The following is a 22,628-nucleotide window of genomic DNA, read 5'->3' on the forward strand; positions in this document are numbered from 1 at the left end:
TTGATTCCCCATTGTCCAGGGGTCATGATTTGAACAATTTAGAATCTACACTATACCAGGATGCTTCCATAAAATTTTCAGCTTTTCTGGCCCAGTGGTTCTTGAGAAGAAGATTTTCAAAGATTTTTCCTATATATTTCTGAATAAAACTTTGATTCCCCATTGTGGCCCCGCCCTTCCCCCGGGGGCCATGATTTGTATTCCTACCCCAGGATGCTTTAAGTTTCAGCTTTACTGGCCCAGTGGTTTTGAGAAGAAGATTTTTTAATGACCCCACCCTATTTTTGTCCATCTCCCCTTGTGGTCCCCATTTTAACAATTTAAATTCCCCTTTACCAAGGATGCCAGTGGTTCTTGAGAAGAAGTCAAAAATGTGAAAAGTTTACAGACGGACAGACAGACGGACGGACGACGGACAAAATGTGATCAGAAAAACTCACTTGAGCATTCGGCTCAGGTGAGCTAAAAACTTGAATCTTCAATACCTGAAGATGATTCCACATGAGTTTTATCTTTCCTGGTCCAGTGGTTCTTGAGAAGAAGATTTTTAAAACATATCATAAATTTATCACTAATTCATAATTATCTCCCCTTGGAAGAGTGCATGGCCATTTATTTGAACAAACCTGAATTCTCTTCTCCCAAGGATACTTTGTGGCAAGTTTGATTGCAATTGTTGAGAAGAAGATGAAAGTGTGAAAAGTTTACATGCCAACAACAAAGACGCCAATGCCAACAACAACAACGACAGACAACGGACAAGTTTTGATCAGAAAAGCTCACTTGACCCTTCAGCGCAGGTGAGCTAAAAATACTGAGCTTAGAGTTGTAGGCTTCAGCTTGACAAATCAAGCAGGCTGTTAATCATACGAGTAAAATGGAAACATTTTTAAAAGAAATTTATTTTCTTCTTGAAAAAATGTACACAATTCAACATTGAACAAATTTCAAAAGTATACTTAATCACCATCAAAAAATACAAATACAAAGAAAAATCAGCCTCTGATTAAATGAATCTAATGGTTTTAACATTTTCATTAGATATGTGTTCAAAATAGAGTTTTATTTAAATATTCCTATGCAAAATCTTAAGAACTTCAAAATAATAATGTAAATAATTACAAGTATAATAAAAAGTGAAAGATAAATATATATTTTTAAAATGTACTTGAAATATGTTTATTAATAAAATCTTAAACAATTGCGGACTGCAAATATATCTGCTAATGGAAAAGAGCCTCAAAATTATTACATGTACATTAAGATATTAACTTATTTTGAAATTAACAAACAATTTTTTTATTCAAGTTTATTTTCTTCTCACAACTCCACTATTATACTCTGGCTAAATAAGCCATGTTTGAAAAAAAAAAAAAACCCACCTTTTCCCTTCAGATTTCAAGAAAGGTGTTTTAACTGACACTATATGAAGCATAAGTAAAACAATAATCTTTTTCAAAAAATGCACAGATGCAAGTGTATCTGGTTATTTTTTTGCTGACAAATTTTAACAGTCTACTAAAAGTAATATCAGAAATATTTCAACGTATTTATATTCCTGGTAAAACTCCTTTTTCATGTAAACATAAAAATAATATCAACAAATAAAGTCCAGATGTCATCCCTGCATATTAAAATATCTTGATCATAAACATTTTCATAAGAACATGCAATAAGACATGTTAACAACAGAAATCAATTAATTATTAGTACGTACATCAAAAACAATAACTTAATACTATATAAAGTCCTACACAATTCACATATATACACAACTGAAATAATATACTTCAATTCAAATGAAGAATCTTTACGGCCATTAACCATCATTATGTATATACAATTGACTCTTTTAATTTTTTTGTACCCTGTGAAACAATCTCAAATATGAAGTTTCACATGAGTTCACAATGTTGATTTTACAGCAAAGAATCATGGACAACTATATACAGAATACTATGAATTTTCCATTCATACTATTATAATTTCTGTCATATCACAATATGATCATGAAAATCTGCATTATTTTCATGGAAACTAAGTGGTTTCCAAGTCTGAATTGACCCCTGACTACGACATAGGAAGTGGTTTAATGACCCCTGACCCCTGGTTTTTGGAGGGAACTTCCAGGTATGTGGCAGAGAAGCCCTTCCAGTTGATTGTGTCATCAGATTTAAACCTCACTAGTAGATTCTGTTCAGAAGAAATTATTTCATCTGGAACCTGGCAAAGAAATATCTTTCTTCATTATATATGACATATGAATTAAATAATATAAATTGGTGATAAAAAATCCTGCACACTGGAAAACTGCCCAAACTCAATATCTAGTACATAATTATAAAGACTTACCTCTCTCTGTACATAATAAAAATATATAACACCTAACATACTTTAGGTCAAAATCTCATAACAAGGTTATTTTACCTTATCTGTAGATATGATTCCATTATACAGTAAAATTAGCTTATATAGAAGTACCAGGTACAGAGGCTTTTGCACAATATGGTTCAGAACCAAGAGGAATGAAACTCACTTCTCTGTAATTGTCAATTCATTATAAGCAAGGTCATTATAAGTGTGTTTTACTATACCTTGCTTCCACAGAATCTTCCCAGTCCAGGACTTGTATCTGCTTTCCCATCAAACACCTCTACATTGTCATACCTACAATACAATGATGAAATTTGAGTTTGTTAAAAGAATAGTCATTTTACACGGTACTACACTATTAAAAATTTATTTTCATATTTTTTCATGATTATGATGTTTCTTGAATGGGTTACAACTGTGGAAAGCTAGGAGAGAGGTGATAGGGCATTATCTAATACACCCATTGAAAAGGATGACCAAACTGAAAATTTTTCTTTATCAGTAAGATGAATTGATTTTAAAAATCCACAAAAAAGCAACATCTTCACTAGATTCCTCAGTTAAAATGAATCAGAGGAAATTTTGCTATCTTTCACTTCTGTAACATAACCCTTTTCAATAAAAAGCACTGACACTTGTACTATTTGAAAATAACTAACCCACAATCACTTTCATCCTCAATCTCAAAAGTGTCAAACTTAAATTTGACATGATGTCCAGGGCTGGCTACAATTTGCCATTCACACTCCATTTTGTTGTCATAGTTCTGGTCACCATGTTTAGCATGTGAAAACAAGCGTGTACTGGTTTCCTTGGCAACAAGGACTCCTCCACAAACTGCAAATAATATATATAACGCAAATAAAGACATAAATAATACAAAATCATACAGTGTAGTACAGTGAAACTTACTTATAGTGAAGTGCAAGGGACAAACATCACATATTCAATACTCCTGTTAAGTTTCTTAAATGGTTAAGGGGAACAAAAACTTTCTTTCTGATTATTTCATCAGTGGATTTCATAAAATATGAATCCAGTGCAATATGTAGTAATGCACCAAGATAGTACATATGTGTATCTTTAAGATATCACTCAAAAGTAAAAAAAAATTCTGGTCCACCAAGTATTTTATACATACTTGTCTTGTGACTTGCATGGAATCCTTTCCTTTGTACTGAGGCATCTGAGTAGAAAACCATATACATCTCATTACCACTGGAGGTTATAGGATGAGGGAGCTTGCTGCCACAGTATCTCCCTAGACTATGACTGTTAATGTTTTTGCCATCAAACACTTCAATATGGTCGTACGTGCATTCCTGGTGTGGTTCCAGTTCGAAGTTGATGAAGGTGAGTCTGACTCGGTGCCCAGGGGTGGTGGTGAAGTGCCACACACAGTCCTTACGACTGGGGTAAAAGTCAGGCCAGTTGGGACTGCTGATTTCTCCCTCCGGATCTTTGATCTTGTGCTGACATCCCCCTGTTTAAAAAGATGAATTCATACATGTACTATTTACGGTAAACCTTACTATAGGAATATATGCTTTTCCATAGGAATGTATGTGTAAAAACAATGTAGTTGGAGGGACTATTATTTTTACATCTCATTTATATTGTTAATTTTGATAATTATGCAAAAACATTAGCGCACTGTACCAAAATGTTCTTAAATGAGTCAATGAAAAAAGTCCTTATAGAACTAATAACCCTCACATGACAACCACAGAAAAGACATTCTTTTGAATTAGCTTATAGAAAAGAACACTGCAGTCTTGCATAAAATCCCAAGTACAGCATGCATCTTATTAAAATGTAATTGATTGAACACTGCAGGCAACTTTTGTATTGACTATGAAATATGACCATCCATAGTCCTAGCATTAAATCACTTCTGTTACAACCTTACGGTGATTAAACTTCTGAAATATTGATTATGACCTTGGCTTCATGGCTAGGATTCCTGATAGATCTCTTGGTTAATATAAGTGATGTTTTTGCCAAGTATGACTTTCTCATCGTTCCCCAATTTAAGATTTTGTCTTTAAGAGAATCCAAGAGCATCTGAATTTTGACAATTTTGAACTTTTGTAGGACCTTGATTTCATCTAAAAGATCTTTATTAAAGGCAATGAAATAGCTTTTTATTATAATTAAAACTGTGTGCATGCATAATCTTTTGAAGTCAATCAATTTCAAAATCATGCTATAGACAAACAGAGTTTTCAGAATTTTTTCCCCAAACTCCATGTAGGGGGAAATATGACCCATCCAGGTTTTCCATGTTTAGAGATCAAGAAAGAATTAAAGAAATATTCTGCATTTACTTCCCTTGCCATTTAGAAGTGTAAAGCTGTTACAGATTTTTTACCTTCTTTACAGTCGTGTTTGTTCTCATGAAGAGTAAATCCATTGTGACAGGCACACTCATAACTTCCCACTGTATTCTTACAAACATGCTGACAGCCACCATTGTTTACAGCACACTCATCCTTATCTGCAAGAGAAACCAGGTATTTATCATTTATTGAGTTCATTAATCATTCAAGAAAAAAGCTATATTGATACCCACTACATAGTATCCGATCCATGCAGATTTCTTTTCACATATCTCAAGTTTTCAGACATACTTGAATGTAATAATAATAATAAAAAAGACTTTCATCTCTGTTAAACAGATACAAGGATTCATAAGCAGTACAAAATTTCTAGAAAAAATTTCATTTTCAGGCTCTATTTCATCTACATTAAATCATATCTCTATTTGTACTTTCTCAAATTTTCTAAGATACTTTCGAATGCCATAAACAATTAAGTGTTAATTTCATCAAATTGAAAATACAGTAGCTTTGATTTTTATTTTTACCAGTGAAGAAGCGAGCATGGAATCCAGTTTTCTGGACTGAGTTATCTGAGTTGAACTCAATCCTTAATGTATTACTCTCTGATGTGATGGAGGAAGGAAGAGTAGATCCACAGTAAATTCCGTGGATGACTGAATCCCGTCCCACTCCACTGCTCACACGAATTGAATCATACTCACAGTCTTGCTAAATTACGAAAATATTTTATAGATTATTTAAATACTTGGCATTAAAAGTAATTTACAGGCAATAAACAAAATCATTTTCCAAAGTATAATTGCATTAACACAGAAAGTACCAATAATCTCACAATTAAGCACATTCTAAAATTCCCTCTATGCAGTACAAGACAACATTAGTTCACTATATTTCATTTCTCCCCATTGATAAGACTTACATTGTTGCCCTCCATATCAAAGTGGGAGAAGTTGAGGGTGATACGATATTGGTCTGGGGCCACGATCTGCCATACACAGTTCTTGTTGGGAGGGTACAGGTCAGGGAAGGAGGGGCTCTGTATGGTGCCATTGGCCTGATCAATGTAGCCCCCACAAGCATCTACAATGATAATTCCTCATTCAGAATATTTCTTTGAAACATGTCAACAACTACATGTAATTATAACGCTTTTGTGAGTTACTATTTTGGACTAAGTACAAATGTATATAAGTACATAACCTTACAATTATGATTTGATCTCCTTTTATGAAAATATTTCAATATTTAATAAAATGTGACAGAGAGAACTTTGAAAAACAGACAAATAAAATTTCACAAGCAGACATCTCAGAATTTGATGGATTTGACATAATATTTACCTTCACACTTTTTGCCATCAGAATGTAGTTCATACCCAATTTTACATTCACATTTGAAGCTGCCCAGGGTGTTGACACAGATATGATCACATCCATGATGATCTGTCGCACACTCATCATACTCTTAAAAAATATTGACAGAAGTTTAATATTTCACTTCTGAAACAAACCTACTTTTTGTTAAAACCAAAACACCACATCATTTCAAATATGAAAAACAAGCTTCAAATTTTTCATTAAAATAAATTTACCTTTCACAAATGAGGCTGCAAAGCCTAATTTTTGAACGGAACCATCTGAGACAAATTTAACGAAGAGTGTGTTTCCTGAGGACTTGACATCTTCAGGGATCTTGTATCCACAGAATCTGCCAAGTTCTTTAGAGGTAGGGTCAGGTCCGTCTCGGATTTCTAGGTAATCATACACACAGTCATCATGGCTCTCAATCTAAAAAGAAACAAGTTATTTCACTGAATAAATTCTCTGTGCATGCAGTTTAAAACATGTAAATCTATTGATTTTCTTCTTCAAATTTTTATCCTTTACATGTTTAATATATGTCAACTTTGCAGTAGTTTCTGAATTTAATATCAATAAATTAAAAACAAAAGTCCACTTAATGTTTGTCTTTTTCTGAACAGTTTCAGAGGGCTGGCACCAGAAAACCATAGGAAATCTTAGTACTAAGGGCAGTAACTCTTCCATTCCAAATTTCCTACCTCGAATGACTGGAATTTGAGAGCTACAGAATAGTCCTTGTCCACCGTGATTTTCCAGACACATTCCTTGTTAGACTTGTAATCATCAGGGTAGTTAGGGCTGGTCAGCTGACCCACATCTTTGTGGATCTCACCACCACAAATAGCTGCAAGTATAAATAACCAAAAAAAAAAATGAATTTTTTTAAAATTAAATTGATTTTTAAATTAAAATGAAATGTACTGTAGAAGCACATATTTTCGTGTGGATAAAATTGTTAGCCATTATATTAGATATATTTTATTTATGATCAAGAAATTAGGAAGTTATCAGATGCATTTTGTAGTGTGATTTGCCTCAATATGATGATGCTGCAAAATGCTATTTTTTACATTAATTTTATCAGAATTCCGCTGCATAAATTTCTGACGAACTAATTAGACATAATTAAAGGAAAATTATTCCAAGGCCTACATTTAATTAGTTAAGATTTGATTATACTTGCTATAAAAAAGGAAAATAGGTCCAAATTGGTAGCATATTTAAACTACGGGTAAAAGAGCAGTAAAGTGTAGGCGGAATCTGATATTATCATGTCTTGTCTAAGAAATGGGCACTCTAACAAGAAATTTGCTCATCAATTTGCTATTAATACAAATCAATAATGTATCTTCAATATCATGTATTTTTTAAAAAGTCTGTGCTCTTAAGTAACACTTCACCACATCTTTAATTCAACCAAAGTAAGAAAAACATATATTGTCAAAATACCAGACATGCCTGAAAGGAATTTTCTATCAAATTATCCTAAACATGCTGCTGTGTTTGGATTGAGTCAGAGCCATTTTTTAAAAACATTTTACAAATCAAAATGGAAATTGAAATGTAAACTATATCTGGTATATGAAATTTATTACATGCAAATTAATATGCAGTTATGTATCTTGAATAGGCATTTTATAATCGAAATTACCAAGTGTAACACTGACAAAAAATTCCCATGAAAATACTCAACATTTAAGGTCTGGTGATAGTATTTCGAAAAGTATACAGTCTACAATTCTTTTAATTTTTCACTCTATAATCAAGAAAATCTAGCCATTACAAATTTCTCCCTCACACAGCAGGTGCTACTAATATTCCAAAAATCCCAGCAAAAAAACACCTGTACCCAGGATATATATTTTTCCCTCCTTGTACAATTTATTTGTTACATCATTTCTATGGACCTGTAAGGAGATCACAGGCTGGTTAATTTGCACTTGAGCCTTTCCTGTTAGGGTTCATTCTAATCAAAGTCAGGTAATAAGCCATCATCACTTTCACAAGATTACTTAGGCAATGTGGGCACAGATGGCAAAATAAGCCATGCAATGGCAGGGGAAAGAGAGAGGGAGCGCACCTGGAAATTTGGCATCACCACCACTGTGCCTTGTTGTGATGAAATTTTCAGGTGATTTGTCGACAGATGAGCCTGAAGTTGCTTTCATTAGGTTTCCCAGTTAGGTATTGCTATTTAGGTTTGCTACCTGTTGGCTTTGGCTGATGAGTTCGAGCCAGAATCTCTTGGAGTACGAATGATTCAGGGACTTGTACTTAAAATAGGATGAAATTTTTCAGTGAAAGATGGCAGGATATCTGCCTGTTGCATGTACATACTGTGTGATATATTTTGTTTATTTTCTCTCAGGGTGTTTCATTTTATGTCAGCATACTTTTAAGTTCTCTAACACTGGTATACAAGATTGTAGATCTAATTGCATTCATGCAAGGAATCCTTTCATAAAATTTTCTCTCTTTACAATATATACAAGATAAGTCAACACAAAACCCATACTTGGAAACTTTTAATTATGATTTACACCCACCTTGCATATAATGCTTCTTAAGTTATTTCTCTGTCTGAACATTTTAAAACTTTCAAACATAAGAAATGCTCAGACTACAATCACAGCACCTACATCTTTAATTTTATTTCCTTCGTACCTTCATACTGAGCAGAGAAGCCTGTACCCCCATTTCCATCTGAGGTGTGATACTCGAGCCACATTCTGCTGTCTGTCGATATAAGTGTGGTGGGGGCATTGTCTCCGCAGAACCGACCTATCAAATATCAGAGAATAAATACATGTACATCATTCTAAATCAATCAGTCAAGACTGTATTTTACTTCAGAGTTGTTAAGTAAATGTCTTCTTTAAGATGTATTTATCTCAACATCCATGATTGATCTGTCTGCTGTCTAGTCTTAGGTGAAAAATTGCTGCATCTTTTTTAACCATTCTAACACAGAATATTGATAAAAGATGTTGAGAGGGAGAGAAAAAAAAAGTTTTCTAAAGTTATAAGCATTTATAATCTTTACAAAACTAACTAAAAAAAAACTGATTTACAAATTAAGGCTTATAAAGCACATTTTTTTCAAATTATATTCAGAATCAAAGGTTTGACCTTGACCTTTGACCTTTTGACCTTACCTAAGAGAGGAGACATGATAAAATGTCCATCCCTGACTTCAAGGTAGTGCTTCTCACATTGGACAGAGCCTGGGATGTCCAGCTCGGTCAGATTTAAGACAATTTTCTCCCCATGAGTGGCTGAGATTCTCCACTGACATGTTGCTGGTTGGCCAGGGGTTGGGGTGTATGAAAATTTATCTATAGATTCCTGAAGTGTGCGTCCACATGCTGAAAATAGTCAAAAAGGATCAGTTTATTTATATTGTATTATGAAAGTTGGCTTTCTCAGGTATTTACAAGAGCTAGGAAACATATTTTAAAAAGAAGATATCTCAAATATGACAAATACAAGGTTTTGTTAACAAAAATTTAAAATCTTAAAAATGATTTAACTTTAATGTTGCTTTGGTTAGATATTGTGATTGATAGCTTCTCAATTATTGACGATTCTAAACAATTAATCCATGAATTTAATATTGATCCAGTATTGTTCATCAACTTAAGTACACCTGTGGCATTATAAATTAATTGCTTGCTATAAAGATTTCTGACACAGTTAAAATTCAAACCGATAACATCATGACCGCAAAACCACAAGATTAGTAAGAAATTCGATATCCGAGTACAATATTTATCAAGGAGAGGGGACCCATTAGCTTACTATCAGCCGGAGTTAAATTAGGTGTGCTGATCACCTATGGGTGCCTAATTAGGTGTGGAGGTGAATTAACCCAGCACACTGTGTCACTTGTTCACCATTGAAAATAGGAACTCCAAGTCAGAGTTTCTCTTTTTTCCTCACACTTGGTCTCATCCTGGCAGAGGCCATTATGGGTGACAAACTTCAGATTCCTTAAGATAACACTGTCTTGTGCTTAAGAATTTTTGATGACAAGAAAATAAAAGAGAGACACGACATGCTGAGGATTTGTCAGAATCAACACAAGTTTTCTCTGTGTAGTGAAATTGTACCTTCTGAATACACACTAGAATAAATACTCGAAAAATTTACCACACAGATGCATAAATGGATCAATTACAACATTTTTTTGGTCGGAAAAAATTTGCAATAAAAGATTAATTCTATTTTTTTCTCGTGATTTTGTGATAGATATACGAATAGTTTTAAAGCTTGAGTTAGTTTTATGAATGCAGTTACTAAATTGGTTATCAAATCCCAATCATATATGCAAAAATGTACATTTTTTGTGATAGCCTGGTTATTATTACCCAATGCTTGATGCTTTGAACTATTTTTTATATAACAAACCTGCTGATGCAGTGGTTTTCAAACTCAGAATTAATTAACCATTATTTCTACCTGAAACTGAATTCACCACAGAATTTGAACTTTTTCTTTTAACAAAATTAGTTTGATAAACTCTCAGTTGCTTTTTGTGTTTCTATGTGCAGCTGTTGTGTTCTTTGATTTTTTTTTTATAACTGCATTCCATATTTACCAAATATTCATTGTACGTATTGCCCCAATCCTTTTTTTAAAATTAAAAAAATGTAATTCTAGCTAAATGATGTCTTCAAAATTAAAGTTGCAATATTCTGTGAATTTTTGTAACTGCAATTTCACACTACATATACAGTCAAACCTCAATATCTCGAACTTGAATGGGTGCAAGAAAAAACTTTGAGACATTGAGATAGGGAGTGTAAAAATACTTAAAATGTAAGTTGTTGAGACTTTGGAGTCACTTCAATATATCTATAGTATTTGAGATATCAGTGTTTAAGAAGTTCTACTTCATATAAAGCTTGAATTTTCCAAGGCAAACATACCTGGACATTTATAGAGTTTGTTGGCTTGTGCCACATCCCCTGGACTGAGTTTGACTCTCTGTCCAATCTCTGGACGGACAATCATCTCTGGCTTTTTCCGAGGTAAGATGGTGTCCACGTAGGTCGCCCTAGCAAAGGTGTTCCTAGCATAGTGCATAATGCTGCCGTAGTCGTAGGCCATTCCGAGAGAGTTCACCTCGCTCTCTGTTAGCTTGTTAAAATTGTACTCCTGGCCTGAAATCAAATTAAATACAAATATGCTTTAGTACAACCTATGTATTGACAAGGTACAAAAATTCTATGGAGGAGACAGCTAGTTTGGTGCTTTTCTTCAAGTTTGATAATATACATGCAAGACATGTTGCAACGACAATTTTGAAAAAAAAAACATTTATGTGCTAGCAAATTGCACAGCACAGCTACTACCATTATATATATACATAATTAAGGAACGATATACGGGGGGGAAAGAAATTTTATGAAGAAATGCATACTCTGGTCTAACTTTTGAATAGATACAATAACACAAAAAATACCAAAAATAGTATTCAGTATCAGCTACATTTAGTCAAAATAACCTTGGAAAATTTATCTGCTACAAATTTCTTTTTATACAGCTTTATGTCAATGTGCATTACAATTATCTAAGATAAATCACAAAAAGATACAACAAGAATTTGGTGAAACAGTAAATATTTTTACTGTTTCCAAATTTAAAGCACTTAAACATAGCAAGCATAAAGGACAGTAATAAAAAACTCTGTATTTAACTTTCAAAGATAGAATCATGAACATTAATTGTGTAGAAAGTGACAGAATTCAGAACATTAATTCGACAGAAATGAACTAGTTTGTATTTACAGAATCATTTCTAAACCACTATTTTGTCTGGCAATAGAACAAAATTATCTACCAGTTCCATAAAAATTCATTGCATCCAAAAACAAAATTAAACTAATTGGATAAATAACTTTGAGTAAAAGACATAATGGGCTGTTAAAATGCTAAGAAATAAAAATAAAGTTTCAACCAAATTAGCCATTATGATTTCTGAGGTTAATCAGACAAACATCTGAGGAAAGAGTCGGTGTTAATAGTGATATAAAAAAGCTAAATATAGGGGGGTATAGCTTTCTCTTCAAATGCAGATTACATTGGATGTATAATTATAACATCTTATTGAACGAAAGAATGAAGAGCAAGGTTTCCATGTAAAATAACTTGCACTCAACCGAGCACAGAAAAGGTACATTAGACACACATATTGATATAAACTCAGCTCACCAAAAAAAAAATCTGTATCATTACTAATGCCAAACCTGGATCCAGGTTCATGTTGTTTTGAGTTTAATTAACGTCATAATGTTTGCTTTGCAATGCATTACCTCTGAGATGGTTTACTTAATGTATAGGAGAAAATTTTCCGACTATCCCTCCTTGAAAGTCAGCATGAGGCACAAACAGAAATTTGTGTGTACTATATATCTTATCCCCTCACATGAAGACATTAATTATTGTACCCCACAACCCTTCAGTGAGTAACATTTAATGTTTGCAGCAGTCACATTTCTCTCAGGTGAAGTTATAGTTGTATGCACATAACCAAGATACCTCTGAGTGAGCATCAAAAAGAAAATATCATTCCCAGATGGTTCAGCGTTACACCTGTGGCAAGTTTTTACTTATCTAAAGTATACAAATAATGCTCTCCCCAGCTTTCCAGGCCATGTGACTGCTGAACCTATAATTCTCTCAAATATAAATTTCATACAGTCAAACTTTGTTTATAGGGTGAATCTCCTAAAGGCAGCTCATTTGTTAATTATTTACTAAGTATTTGTTGTTTTTTAAACTTATTCAAAGTCTATAATTGTGTCTTTTGAGGAAATTAGAGTATCCTTTTCTTTATGTATATCTTCTCTCTTTAATCCCATCTTCAATAAATGAATATCAGACATGGAAAAAATAATTAATGTACTGTAGAAGCTAGTACTTTTTTTCCGTGTGGTATTATTTCATGCTTTGTACATGGTCACAAACATTCTGGGGAAATTTGTCCGATTGTACTTTTATAATATACAGTAGTAGAGTCTAAGAAATCAGCATATTTTCCTACCCGCAGATGAAACAGAAAAAAGATTCTGCGGAAATAAGGCTTTGTGCAAAAAAGTACATTTACAGTATCTTACTAGAGTTTATTTAGAATCATTGTGTGTTTTTTACATGGATTTTCTGTGTGTAGTACATACCATCGTATGTGTGGTTCTGAGCAATTGACACAAACATAATGAAGACATCCACAGAAACTATTTACCACATGCCTATCTGCCTTATAACTATTGTGTTTCCTGGAGAACACTTGTTTACCATCAATCTACGCTTGTTATTAGAAGAGAAATTGATACACCGAAAAACAGGTGGTTGAATCATTAGGTCAAGTTTACCACTTGGAATAAGTACATGCACCGTGAATTATTGCTTCATCTTGAGGTAACAAGAACATTTAGAAGCCTATTTTGAATAAAGAAAAAAAGAGCTGCATCTTCAAACTTATTTTTTAGCCTATTTTAAACAAAGAAAGTAAGAGGTACAGTTTCAGACATGTTTTCTTTCAATTTAAACCATGACCTATGCCCACTTTAAAAAAGCTTTTAACCAGAAGACTGTAGAAACAAGTTTGCAAAGAATGCTTAGATCATAATTAACAGGTTAATTTTTCATATTTAAAGCCTTTCATGTTCTTCTATCTGCCGCAGACTGGTGTAATATTCTAGAGTGTTTTAGTTGAGAGAGGAAAATCATAAAAAATTATTTTTTTTTAGAATTGCCAAAGGTATTGAAGTATCGATCATAGAAAACATATATTGTTTGTATTTTTCGAAGAAACGCAAATTCAGATATGAGCAAATTCAGCAAATGTGAAATATATTAGCCAAAAAATATATAAAATAATCATTTTTTGTGGCCAGTGAACTTACGATTCAATACTACTTCTCCCTTACCCGGCATGATATTTTTGTAGATAATTTGCACGTGCTGATCCCGATCAGGGCGAGTGTGCTCGTGCCAGAATCCTACCACATGGCCCAACTCATGCACAACGATCCCAAATTTGTCACAATTTTTTCCAATTGATATGGCCTGGGCACCATTCCCTCGCTTACCCACAAAAGAGCAACACCTAAAAAATAAAAATTTTAAAATGTATTCTGAATTTCATTGTGCCAATAAACTGAGACTCTAAAAATAATAGAAGATACATGTATAAGCTTGCAGGGAAGAAAATGTGATGGAAATCTTGTGTATTTTTTTGGACACAAAAGGGGGGCCTTGGACCAAAAGGGTTCGAAATCCAACCATGGCTTAAAACTCTAGACAGATTTTTTACTAAAAAGAGGTTCCTGGCCACAGGTGAACAAACCTGCCTGACTGCTACATTTCTTTCATCTCGGATGACACACAACTCACAGTTGTCCTTGGCAGGGCTTTAGCCTGCAACTCTAGGGGCAGTAAATGGCATCAAATGTAACAAGAAGGGGAAAATACAATGGACAAGACTAGGGATTTGAAGCTGGTCCCCTTAAATCCTAGACATCCATTACCTGCACATATCAATATCAGTATGATCTCAAAACTAGCTAGGTTATAGTTTGTTCAAGTTCAATAATATAAAATAATTTCATTCTTCAAAATCATGTTGAAACATTTAAGTATTTGTATTGGCCAATTTGTTCATTAAAAATCTTTGCCAATATATATAAAATCAATATTAAGATGCTTCCATCCTTCAAATTATAATAGTGTTACATTTTATAAAGAATTGCACTGAAGATTATAAATGAACCTCCTTGATTTAAACCATTTTCTCTCTGCCAGCAGATAAACAGTATACAGACAAACAGAACCATCTAAATCTGTCCACCCTAATTTTTGTCTGAACTGTATTGAAAACAGAAAGCTGTATGCACGTATTCAATCTGTACAATATTAACTGGCAGCTGTATTAATCCGAATTTATGTCAGGAAATTAATAATCATATACTTGATGCATGCGGGCAAGAAAATTTCAAAAGTTTCCAAGTCTTAAAAAGTAATGTAGAAAACCTGTCTTATAAAATGGGGTTAATTTTCCAAGCCACATTGCCTACAAATTACCCTTCCTGCCATGTGGCCAATGTCTAGGGGCTATATAACACTAGTAGGAGTGAGATCATTTCACATGTCCGCAGGTCATTAAAGAAATGAGGCCTAATTCTTTTCATTCACTTCATTCAAGATCTGTAGATTCAAAACACATGATCAAAAGAGCTCCATTTCCTATGATTTTCCTTGTTTCAACTGAGGATTTTCACATTTAGCAAGGTTACAGAAGTACATAATGCAAATCCTACTTCCTGGATGGCTCACATTGAGCAAGGTTAGGGCAGTACATTTAGATATCCAATACTTTCCGGATGGGAAAAGGTTGGGTATATTTATACTTGTCTGAAGTAACTCATGAATACATAATGGAAAATATTCTCATCTCTGGTTACTAGGAAAACAAAATGCAAAGTAGATTTATAATGTTAGCAATGTTTTCTAGTCCTTACTGTATTTCACAATTAAAAAGAATAAAGCGCAGCTAATGTGACTTTAAATTCAATGATCTTGATATTTATAGCTAAGCAACTGGTTTTGTGATATTATTAAACTATCAAACCAAGATATTCAAGACGTGTAGAATATACAGTAAAACTCGTTTAGTACAAACACGGATAATGTGAATTCACGGATATAACGAAGTTATCTTGGATCCCCAACTATATATGTATATTTAACGAATTCCTTATACGGATATAACGAATTACGGATATAGTGAAGTAATTTCAGAGGTCCCAGTGACTTCGTTATAACCGAGTTTTACTGTACTTGTAGTTTGAAAGCACATTAAATCTGACAAGGACCACTGGACCAAAAACAGATACATGTATTGCCATATATTTCTGCAGAAAAACCAAATTCCTTTACATAACATCATCAACATGCATCCATGAAAGACATTATTAACTAATATCAATATAGGCAGTATAAAATGGTATCAGTTTAAAACAAATACCCTTACCCACATGGTCTCTCTGTAAACACAATGTAATTTTTGTGTTCGGGTTGTCTTTCTACAAAAGATATGCAGGTGTAGTTTTCCCAGTGTCTCATGGCTAGCTTGAACAGGGCTTTGTGCTGACCTGAAAAAAATCAGACAGTATTAAAGCTTAAATAATAGTCAAACAGAATAAAATATTCTGAAAAAGTTCTCCCAAAATTAAGCAGCTTCTTCAAAATTTTGTGGCATCTTGAAGGTAGCAAAAAATCGAAATTTGGCAAAAAACTATGACCAATCATTACATATAAAGTGACCTCACCGAGTTGAAAAATCAATTTTAATCTGCAAATTTTTATATAATATATTTTAGGAAACTGGAAAGTCACAGGATTATAAAGAAAAACAGAGAGGAATCTGTGGATAAAAGGTCCAGACTGCTGATTTCAAAATCACAACAAATGTCTTTTATCTAAGCCATCAGAATTTATGTAGAATCTACTATTGAAAGGTTTATCAGTTGAAATCAACACTGGCATCTTGTTAACAAGGATAAAACACAAGGAGGAAATAATTTAATCTTTCTCTTTTGACGTCTACTGACAGGCGAAGATTTAGGACTATAGGCAGCCAAAGTACATATTCTCAAAACAAACTTGCACACACTAATTGGCCTTATCTTTGCTTTAAAAAATGATTTTGAAAAAGAAGTTACAAGGCAAATATTTTCCTGTATCATGGATAAAGACCTAGCAAAGATTCCAGTGGTGAAAGAAAAAATCCCAATATCAGAAGCCCATACAAATACATCAATACTATTATGTGAAATGCACAAGTTTATACAAATGGCAATCTGCGTCTTAAACTTGGAAAATAATATAACTAACCATTTTTTTAATTAGTGGTTTATATTTATATAATCTTTACTTACCACTAAAGTTGGCCTCTATTTCATAAGGAATGACACCATAATCCCACAACCTTTCTGGCCTTGCGGTAGCTGCTCTCTTAGTTCGGGATTTGACCAATTTATCATTTTTTGAATCTCTTTTTAACTTTGATAACTTTTGCTTTTTCCTGAGTCTTTCTTGTTTTTTGAGAAGTCTTCTTTGTCTTCTCTCTTCCTTTCTCTTTAATTTTTCCTCCTTTCTTTGCTTTCGACGTATTGCTCTGCATTTTTTATCCCTATCAATGAAATCTACATTTTTAGCAAAGCAGTGCATTTATGATGTATATTTTCATCATATGCTTAATAATTACTGACAACATCATTATGTAAATCTCATCAAAGACAATCCCTCACCCTTTAGGACATCTGTTTTTCTTGTGTTTCTTTGACTTTTTATTCTTTTTATTTTCACCTTTGGGTTTATCTATGTCTTTTCTGGAAAGATATTTCTCTATTCTAGAATAATATTCTTTGTCACTATACTGTGATGCAGCACCTGGATCTTCAACTTGAAGTTCATATTGTTCATTTAATGAATCCCTGCTGCTGTTTTGTCGATTTCTGTAAAATTCTATGTCTTCATCTGCTAATGATATGTCGCCCCAAAATGCAACTGCAATAAATGAAATTAAAATGATTATTTTGGAAAGAGAAAATGCAGAAAGTTAAGCGGCATTTGCAGCGAGAAATTGTAAAATGCCAAATTGAATTGCTTATTCAGGTTAACAATCAACAGTTCATAGAAATTTAGCAAAAGTAGGGCAATTTCTGAAATTATCCTATAATCCATTCCTGAACAATCATTACCTCAGTTAAAGATTGATAAAAAATAAATAACTCTGTCAGTTTTTAATTCAGAAGATCGATCCTCAGAATCTTTATTCCACTAAAGTCTACAGACTAAAATTGCCATAAACCGATACATTTGCTGTTTTAACTGCAAATTATACATGTTATAGTTTGTAAAAGATCCTATAATTTTTAACAAGTGCAAAAATATTCCCTCTCACATCTATCTGTTTTAATTCTAGTTCAAAGCATGATTACCTTGCATTAATGTACATGTAAGAACATTGCTCTGTATTCTCTTCAGAGATCAGACTTCTTATGCGATAAACCCAAAGTTTTAACTCTATAGTTTGTAAAAGATGTATAAAGTAAAGCAAAACCCTAAGTTTAGCGTGTCTGGTCCTGGGCCCTCTGTGTTGTAGAAGGATATGCATATGCTACTTGTGAGAGGTGATTATTCAGGCAGCTTTACGGGTGGACAGAGCTGTGACTCAGATAAAATAAACATAACAGAGAGCAATGAAATACATCGCTATGTATTTTGCACAGCCTATTTCAGTCGAAAACAATCAAATAAGCTTTGTGGGCACCTCCTGTCTGTTCATAATTTCCCGCAACCGGAACACGATAAGTGAAAACTATTTTTCAACCCATGACGGTTAAAATATAAAAATCCGTAAAAAGAAACTGTCATTTCGTACTATTTCATTTTGTATCAAATTTACTGATTTTTCCCTCGTTCATTCTCAATTGCAATAGCATAGGTGATATGGCATTGTTTGTACAGTTACATTATATCAAATAATAATATTAGATGTAACTTCACAGCTGGGTTATGGACGTTTGATTAGTGTCATTGAACGTACTCTCCAGGGGACAGTGTCGTCTGCAATTAATTTCACGACTTCGGAGCGCGGGAATAGACCAGTAATGAGATTCTACTAAAGCCAAGCGAGGTGTTGAAACTGGTGATAACACGCCATCAAAAAACAACAAACTAATGGCCGAAAAATTAGCAAACAATCGATTAGTTTTACAGATAGACAAAAAAACTAAACAGGCTTTAACAACTTGCTAAGTTGATATCAGGCGCGGATCCAGAAATTTTTTCCAGGGGGGGGGGGGGTCCACCCCAGTCAAAAAATAAAATCCAATCCCAAAAATTTCTTGACAAGCAAAAAAAAAAAAAAAAAAACTTAAATAAACGTCAAAAACCTATTTCGGGGGTGGGGGGGGGGGTGGGGGGGTTAGTGGTGACTTCTATTGCCTCAAATCTATAAAAATTCACACATATGTTTTTAATACATTTTTCTGTTTTTAGTGATTATATGACAAATACAGTACATTAGAGACTTTTTTGTGCTATAAAAATTATCAATGTTTTTAAACATTTTTCTGTTTTTAGTGATTAATGACAACCAGTGATAAATTTCATTTTGTACACCAAAAACATAAGTACACATATTACATGTCTCAGATGATTTGCCGATTTCATCAACAATAAACAGAAAAAAATAATTTACATCTAAAATTATATCAATGCAATGACACCAGTTTTGGTCTGATAGGTTTGAATAAAAAAAATTGGAATGACAAATTTCGACTACATGTATAAAGAGAATTTCAGAGTGTCACTATAAATAGAATTTAAAAACAAACCTCTCCAATTTTGTATAAATTTAATCAAATCCATATATCATTCAAAAAATTGAATGTCAATAAAAACAAACAAACGTATATTGATCTTTGATATGTTGAAAGGTGTTTACACTTCCAGATGTAATGCTGACTAGTTTAGTAGTTATTTAATCTTAAACGTGCTTAATTTTTTTTTTTTTTTTTTACAAATTGTCTCTAGCAACGCATATCGAACAGACTCGAGATATTATACACGACAAGCTACTCCAGGGAAAAAATGTATTTCCAACTTCTTTTTAATTTCAGACTCCCTTTGTCTACTTGTAATTTTGAGCCAGATCCTCAACGACACCTTTTTGTCCGTTTTGCAAAATTGAGGGCGTGAAGTCCCAGTTTATTACAATATGCGTGAAATGATTATTTACAACAATGGACCCCACGTAATGAATTCTCACTCTTTCGTATAATACGTTTATCTTTTCTTCACTTTGACTTGACTTTTCGTCTCAAGACCACAGGGGTGCCCAGTCCATTATAATGTCGAGTCAATTAATGGAGTTGAGCGCGCATCAAAAAAGTTTCATTGTAATATTTGTTCTTAAGACTCTTTCAGATGTGTAATAAACTGTCAACATGACAAATTCTTTTTCGATGCCTGACTTTGAAGAAAGGCCGTGAAATTTGTATAAATAATTTGACTGCTGGAAGAGAATAGTTTCTTCGCTGTGTCGGAGTTGAATCTAATCATGCAGATACCCGCAGTTAATAAGATTCGCAGATATATCAATGGAATTATAGGTTTCTCACACCGTTGCAAATTAAAGGCGATAGATAAGACTTATCTTAACCAATTCTTTAAGTACTTTAATTAATAGACCTGCCACTATTTGCTTCCTTATCAGATTGCGCGATATCTCTTAGTAATAGGATTGCTTGTTGATCGACTCGAAAATAGTAGGGGGAATAAAACCAGGGTTGGGAGACAATGGAAGTCAGAAGGGGAAAAAGACAAGAAGTTCAATGAAGCCGCATGAATAACCCCCAGAATTTTGACAGAGAACCCCGTAACCTTTAGGAATCCACTAAATAAACTAATTAGTTTAAAAGAGGGCGTATTGAGACAGTACGCCGTAGGGGCCCTCTAGAAGCGAAAGCTGGCGGACCCTGCAGAAGTAAACACGAATCTCCTGCTGGGTTATTAAACTGAAGAAAGTTGGAAAACACACATGTTGAAAACTTCAGAGGGAAGAAAGAAAAAGAGATCTGTATCAAAGTCCTCACCCTTCCTAGATAAACAATTATCAAAAACAGAAAATGTTTGAATTAAAAGTTAGGTACACATTTAATTTTTCTCTCTATCAAAATAAATTGTAAAAGTTCATGGCATAGAAAGGGTTTCAAACCTGCTTTGCAAGGATCCAAGAAAATATCATTTGATGTTCTATGGCGTATATTTCGTATAACTCCTTGTATTTCCTGACCAAAGAGTACTATCACAATATAAGTAACAACAGACACGATCCGTGAAAATGTCATATTCAATAAATTGTATAGCACACAACTCCTCAACAGCACCAAGTATATATAACATGTAAATCCAGAACTCAAATGAATAACACTAGAGGCGTTCCGTACAAATTCATCTTTGCATAAAAAACTTAAAACTGCTTTGATTAACTATGACGGAGTTAGCGATATGTGATTTCATTTTCCTTACTATGAAACATAGTAAAGGGGGTGCAATGCTCCAAACGACCCGCGCCGACTCACACTCCAAGACGCATGGAACGTATCATGAATATTCATGTTTATCAGACTCCCAGAGCCAATGAAATTCGCTAAATGCTCTATGAATGGAAAAAGTATCACAATCTTTATGATTCCTTGTATCTGAACGACAGTAATCATTACGTCAATCGACGTTTACGTAAACGATTGTGTTATCATGATAACCGTTATGTGCGCCTTGTTTTTCGTCGAAATGTTTATAAAATTTTTTTATTGTACATGCACATAAAACTTAATTTATTTCGAAGTTTTCTACCCAGGATATTGGTGAATATTCTCCATTAAAAGTGCCATTCCTCATATAAATGCGTCATGCTTGTGTTGATCACTTCACAGATTTTTTTAAGTTACTGAGTGTTTATTATTTCGAAGATAGAAAAAAGTAGCCTAATAATAACTATAAAACAGTAACCAAAGAAAATTTTTTGGTCCACTTAAAAGACTCGTTAATCAAAACATTACAGAGTATTGCTTAATGGCCTATATTGAGTACGACCTGATGTTCAATATTGATTAGAAAATTAATAGAAACTAATCAACAATCACTTTTGAGCAAAATTACTTCTAAAACATCTCAGTATAGTGGAAAAATTCTTGTCAATATAATCTATAATCACTACTCACTGAAGTCGAGAATATATTTGAATCAGAACAGAGATAAGTTTGCAGAATCTAAAGACTCTGGAAGTATCAATCCAAAAAAAAGACATTTTGTCAATTGACGTTAAATACAGAGTTTACTCAGCAACTATATGTCAATGATTCAAAGAAACAGACCAATTTATAAGACATTAAAGTTATTGTTCATCCCCAACCTCCACACCCCCTTTTCCAAAATTTTGTGACCACTTTATTACATGTAATGACCATATACTTGATAAATCAAAATCATTACATATATTTGTATATACATATAGGTCATTTCCAACAACGTACGTTAATTTCCGACGGTTATTGACAGAACATGATTTGACACAAAATTCTTTTCACCACGGGGAAACAATTTCATTTTTTTTTTCAGATCTTGAGTTTGGTTGCATTTATGGTCATGGTCGACTAAATATACATTCCTTTAAAATAATATTTACTTTTCATACGAAGGTGTATTTAGAGCTATGTAATAGTTTGGTCCTTTCTTGCTTTCTTGTTTTCTGCATAGAACAGATACATAGATACATTGTAGAGAAAGTGATTTAGACTCCTGAAGTCGGATGGGGTTGGCATGAATAAATCCTTTTCCTTCACCTTTACAAAGAAAGCCGACGTAAAACAATTCAATTAATTTTTTTTGTATCTCGCGCATCGATCACACATCAGACGAATACATATATTCATAGAGTAAAACTTAATAGAATTCGGAGTCATTCGAGATTATTTATA

At 33.3% G+C, this 22,628-nt stretch overlaps 2 protein-coding genes across 2 annotated transcripts in view; both read right to left on the bottom strand.

Annotated features, from left to right (window-relative positions):
- The window catches only part of LOC134282083 (R3H domain-containing protein 4-like), a 74,987-nt gene that overhangs the window by 18,630 nt on the left and 33,729 nt on the right, over positions 1-22,628 (bottom strand). The gene's annotated exons all lie outside the window — the stretch shown is intronic.
- LOC134282016 (tolloid-like protein 1) lies at positions 885-21,242 on the bottom strand. Its single transcript, XM_062764459.1, has 18 exons — positions 20,864-21,242; positions 17,388-17,646; positions 17,016-17,269; positions 16,109-16,229; positions 14,007-14,185; positions 11,005-11,238; positions 9,232-9,441; positions 8,741-8,857; positions 6,775-6,920; positions 6,307-6,502; positions 6,056-6,178; positions 5,635-5,795; positions 5,240-5,423; positions 4,745-4,870; positions 3,515-3,856; positions 3,033-3,210; positions 2,595-2,667; positions 885-2,223 (listed from the first exon to the last, which is right to left on the bottom strand). The coding sequence occupies exons 1-18, from the start codon at positions 20,994-20,996 to the stop codon at positions 2,071-2,073; spliced, it is 3,189 nt and encodes a 1,062-aa protein (XP_062620443.1). The 5' UTR covers positions 20,997-21,242; the 3' UTR covers positions 885-2,070.

Source organism: Saccostrea cucullata, unplaced genomic scaffold, assembly GCF_032062105.1.
Source record: "Saccostrea cucullata isolate Sc308-1 unplaced genomic scaffold, CSIRO_AGI_Scuc_v1 ctg657, whole genome shotgun sequence".
In the NCBI taxonomy this organism is placed as follows: domain Eukaryota; kingdom Metazoa; phylum Mollusca; class Bivalvia; order Ostreida; family Ostreidae; genus Saccostrea; species Saccostrea cuccullata.

Coding starts and splice junctions, on each gene's coding strand:
- LOC134282016 (XM_062764459.1), bottom strand. CDS start 20,996: ATGACATTTTCACGGATCGTGTCTGTTGTTACTTATATTGTGATAGTA. Junction 9,442..11,004: donor CAAACTCTATAAATGTCCAG/GTATGTTTGCCT, acceptor GACTATTTTCAG/CATGTGGACGCACACTTCAG. Junction 3,211..3,514: donor CCATGCAAGTCACAAGACAA/GTATGTATAAAA, acceptor TATTATTTGCAG/TTTGTGGAGGAGTCCTTGTT.